We start from the raw sequence: 4,951 nt of genomic DNA, 5'->3' as shown, positions 1-4,951 counted from the left end.
AGTAACGAATGTATACCCATTATTTACACTTACAGTTACACGATATATACCCATATACACGTACAATTGCACGATATATACCATATATATCTACAGTACACGGATATATACCCATCATACACTACAATTACACGTATATACCCATATACACTACAGTACACGATATCATACCCATATACACTTACAGTACACGATATATACCACATATACACTACAGTACACGATATAATACCCATATATTACTACAGGTACACGATATATATACCCATTACACTACAGTACCACGATGTGGTATTACCCATGATTACACTACAGTAACGATATATACCCATATACACTACAGTACACCGATATAATACCCCCATATCACACTACAGTACACGATAGTTATATACCCATATACACTACAGTACACGGATATTATACCCATATTTACACTACAGTACCGACTATATTACCCAATATTACACTACGTACACGATGTATATACCATATACACGTACAGTACAACTGATAATATCTACCCATATACTAGCTACAGTACACGATAGTATACCCATATACACTACGTACAACGAGATAATACCCATATAACACTACAGCTACACGATGCGTATATATACCATATCACACAGTACACGATACTCATACCCATTACAATGACAGTACAACGATTGATACCCAGTATACACCTACAGTAACGATACTATACCCATATACACCTACAATACACGATATATAGCCTACAGTATACACTACAATACACGATATATACTCATATCCACTACACGTTATACTAACCGTCTTCCGTTGCGTTAAACCTTTTAGGTTCAGTTCAAATACGAAATCCGGGTTGGTGGCTGATAATCAATACGGAACAGAGATGGAAAATGGAGAATGGAACGCATGGTCGCGAGAACTCAGAAACGGGTAAGGGAAATGAGAGGCAATGGAGTGCGAAGAAGGGACATCGAAGACGAGGAAGAGTGAGAGGAGAGAGGGTATACAGCGAGTGCGAGACGGAACCGGAGAAAAAAAACAGAGAGATCACCGAATATGTACACACATGAATAAAGAGTAGATGATGGAGACGCGTTAAACCCGCATGTTTCACCCGCTTTCCCTTTAAATTTAGATGCAAATTTGCAGATAAAAGTTTATATGCGTTACATATTCTATTGCGTCCGCCATTTGGTACCCATTACTCTTTATAAATAAATAAATAAAATAAATAAATATATATATATATAGTAGTAGAGAGAGAGAGAGAGAGAGAGAGAGAGAGAGGAGGAGAGAGGAGGGGGGCGGAGAGAGAGAGAGGGGAGAAAGAAAGAGAAAGAGGGAGAGAGAGCGAGAGAGAAATTATATATATATACATATTATCTCCTGCAAATTTGAATAGTATTCCGAATTTGGATAAGATATTGTTTTAAAATATTCTGCTGTGAAACAGACTTGCCGCTCATAATCAAGCAAAAAACATCACCGATCACCGCGTATAAACCATCGATACACGTTTACGAGCTCTTGACATCACGCGTGTGTCACAGGCGGTTATTTACGCAAGCTAACGACAGACTGTTCGTAGCTGCCCGTAGGTAGGGGGGTATTCACATAAGCTAACAGGGGCGGATCAAGCTTTCAGGAGACGGGGTGGGTTGATATTTGAGTGAAGGCGTGCCGAAGTCAAAGGTGGGCTAGGGTGGCACCATTTTACTAGTATCATAACAATAGTAAATGGCTGAACGGGGGGGGGGGGGGAGAGGTTGCAACCCCACCAACCCCCCTCTAGATCCGCCACTGGCTAATGGCAGACTATAATGGTGATCTGTAGGAGGTAGATATGGCGATCGCTGGCATGACGATCACGGCCGCTAGGGAGAGTGTCGTCGACTTCTCCAAGCCGTTCATGAGTCTCGGCATCAGCATCATGATCATGGAGCCGGAGAAACCCAAGCCGGGAGTCTTCTCCTTCATGAACCCGCTCTCCTACGAAATCTGGATGTGCATCATTTTCGCGATGATAGGTAAATGATCAGGAGTCTATCAATACATTTTGATAGACTCCTGAAATAATGCATGACGAGCGTGTGACGTCACCAGGATGTAATGTGGTGGCGCTGTCGAGATGCCTGTGTAAATCAATGCTTACCTTATTCCACACGCTCATAATCAACCTAGCTCTGCAACCGAGTATTGCTTGCCTGCGTCAGACGACCCCGTATTTCTTACCTGCGTCAGACGGCCCCGTATTGCTTACCTGCGTCAATTGACCCCGTATTGGCTACCTGCGTCAGAAGGCCCCGTATTGCGTCAGACGGCCCTGAATGTTGCTTACTTGCGTCATACGACCCCGTATTGCTTGCCTGCGTCCTACGATCCCGTATTACTTACTTGCGTCATACGACCCCGTATTGCTTGCCTGCGTCATACGACCGCGTATTGCTTACCTGCGTCATACAGCCCCGTATTGCGACAGACGGCCCTGAATATTGCTTACCTGCATCAGAATGTGACCCTGTATTGATTGCCCTCTCGCAGGTGTGAGCGTCGTACTGTTTCTCGTCTCGCGCTTCAGTCCGTACGAGTGGAGAGTCGAGTACACGGGCAACGGTCCCGAAATAGTCAACGACTTCAACATCTTCAACAGCCTCTGGTTCTCTCTCGGCGCCTTCATGCAGCAGGGCTGCGATATTTCTCCCAGGTAAGTTAGGGTTAGGGTTAGGGAGAGGGTTAGGGTTAGGGTTAGGGTTAGGGAGAAGGTTAGGGTTAGGGTAAGGGAGAGGGTTAGGATTAGGGTTAGGGTTAGGGTTAGGGTTATGGTTAGGGTTAGGGTTAGGGTTAGGGCTTGGGTTAGGGTTGAGGTTAGGGTTGGGGTTGGAGTTAGGATAAGGGTTAAGGTTAGGATTAGGGTTGGAGTTAGGGTTAGTGTTACGGTTACGGTTAGAGCTTGAATTAGTGATAAGATTAGGGTTAGGGTTAGGGTTAGGTGAGTGAAACACAGTCAGGTTAACTAATGAACAATGAACGGCGATGTAAACTCTAGGGAACTAAATGCAGACAAGGCAAAGTTTCTGCCGCAAACGGTAATAAACGGGTAAAATTAAAAAACTGACCTTAAACGAAAACATAGTAAAATTACGAGTTTCTTCTACACAGTGTATGTAGTTCCGGACTATGAGAAAAACATCTCTTTTCTAATCTTAAAACAAATATTAAAACCATTTAGTTTTTGACAACGGAACCCCCTGTACCCGTGCACTATCTTACCACGTCATAGCATCCATCCACGCATTACTGAGGTGCCTTACCACTATTTTGTTTCTGAAAACGGCGCACCCCCCCCTGTACCCAGGCACCATCGCGTCATGTTACTAACTAACCATACATAGTGTCTCTATATATTTCTATGGTCACGTCATAGCATCCATTCGCGTCAAGGAGGTGTTTTGCAGACTTACTATTCTGCTATTTGTGCTTTATTAATACTGTTTAGACTTAATCAACTTATTACTCTATGTAACAAACTAGAATAATGTATGTGAACAATTCATTTTAGTTACTTTAGCTGAAAAGCTCGACACTAGTCCTACCACGCTAAAAAAAAACACTCCACACCACACCACACCCATCACACCACACCACACCACACCACACCACACCCATCACACCACACCACACCACACCACACCACGCCACGCCACGCCACGCCGCGCCACGCCGCGCCGCGCCGCACCACACCACACCACACCACACTACACCACTCCCATCACACCACACCACACCACACCACACCACACCACGCCACGCCACGCCGCGCCGCGCCGCGCCGCGCCGCGCCGCACCACACCACACCACACTACACCACACCTTGCGACACGCAGGTCGATCTCGGGCCGGATCGTCGGGTCGGTGTGGTGGTTCTTCACTCTCATCATGATCTCCTCCTACACTGCTAACCTGGCCGCCTTCCTCACCGTGGAGCGCATGACGGCGCCGATAGAGAGCGCTGACGACCTAGCGAAGCAGATGGAGATACAGTACGGAACCTATCAGGGAGGCTCTACGTTCCGCTTCTTCAAGGTAAGCAGTTCTACCGACAAGCAATAGCAAAGCAATATAAATAATAAAATAATAATAATAATAATATAATAGCAAGGTAAGCAGTATGCGAGACGATGGTCTTACACGCTGCTGTATTTAGTTGTTATTATTGCAGATGATGGACTGTTTAATAGCATTAGTTGTTATGATTGTGTCGATGTACTGTTTAATAGGATATGTTAGATTGGGAATTATCGAGTTCACCGTTATGATTGTAGACGATGGCCTGTGTAATAGGATACGTTAGTCATGATTGCAGATGATGGACTGTTTAATAGGATACGTTAAATTGTCGTGCTTACGCGTTGGTGCATTAGCCGTTATGATTGCAGTTGTTGGGCTGTTTGATGGGGGATATGTTATATAGGGATTTATCGAGTTCACGGTTATGGTTGCAGATGATGGACAGTTTGATGGGATATGTTTGATTGGGATTTATCGAGTGCACGAAGGCGAAATAACCGTCTGATCCCGTAATATTACGGGGGATCGATATTCCGTCTGGCAGTGGGTGCTTGCGTGCTCGCCCGCGCGCGCCTGTCTGTGTGTGTGACTGACTGTGTGTGTCTGTGTGACTGTATGTTTGTATATGTGTGTGTATATGTGTGTGTGGTTGTGTGCGTGTGTGCGTGTGTGTGCGCGTGTGCATGCGTGCGCGCGCGCGTGTGTGTGTGTGCGTGTGGTGCGTGCGTGCGTGCGTGCGTGCGTGCGCGTGCGCGTGCGCGTGCTCGTGGTGTGTGTGCGTGTGCGTGTGCGTGTGCGTGTGCGTGTGCGTGTGCGTGTGCGTGTGCGTGTGTGTGTGTGTGTGTGTGTGTGTGTGTGTGTGTGTGTGTGTGTGTGTGTGTGT

At 45.9% G+C, this 4,951-nt stretch overlaps 1 protein-coding gene across 1 annotated transcript in view; it reads left to right on the top strand.

The window, feature by feature from the left end:
* The window catches only part of LOC106811546 (glutamate receptor 3-like), a 24,464-nt gene that overhangs the window by 12,641 nt on the left and 6,872 nt on the right, over positions 1 to 4,951 (top strand). The window contains 5 exon segments of the mRNA XM_014815213.1: positions 829 to 852; positions 854 to 930; positions 1,834 to 2,027; positions 2,542 to 2,704; positions 3,885 to 4,083. Of these exon segments, the coding sequence (XP_014670699.1) occupies positions 829 to 852; positions 854 to 930; positions 1,834 to 2,027; positions 2,542 to 2,704; positions 3,885 to 4,083 (657 nt within the window).

The sequence above is a fragment of the Priapulus caudatus genome, unplaced genomic scaffold (genome assembly GCF_000485595.1).
Source record: "Priapulus caudatus unplaced genomic scaffold, Priapulus_caudatus-5.0.1 Scaffold551, whole genome shotgun sequence".
Lineage (NCBI taxonomy): Eukaryota > Metazoa > Priapulida > Priapulimorpha > Priapulimorphida > Priapulidae > Priapulus > Priapulus caudatus.
This window is presented reverse-complemented; position numbering and strand designations above follow the sequence as displayed.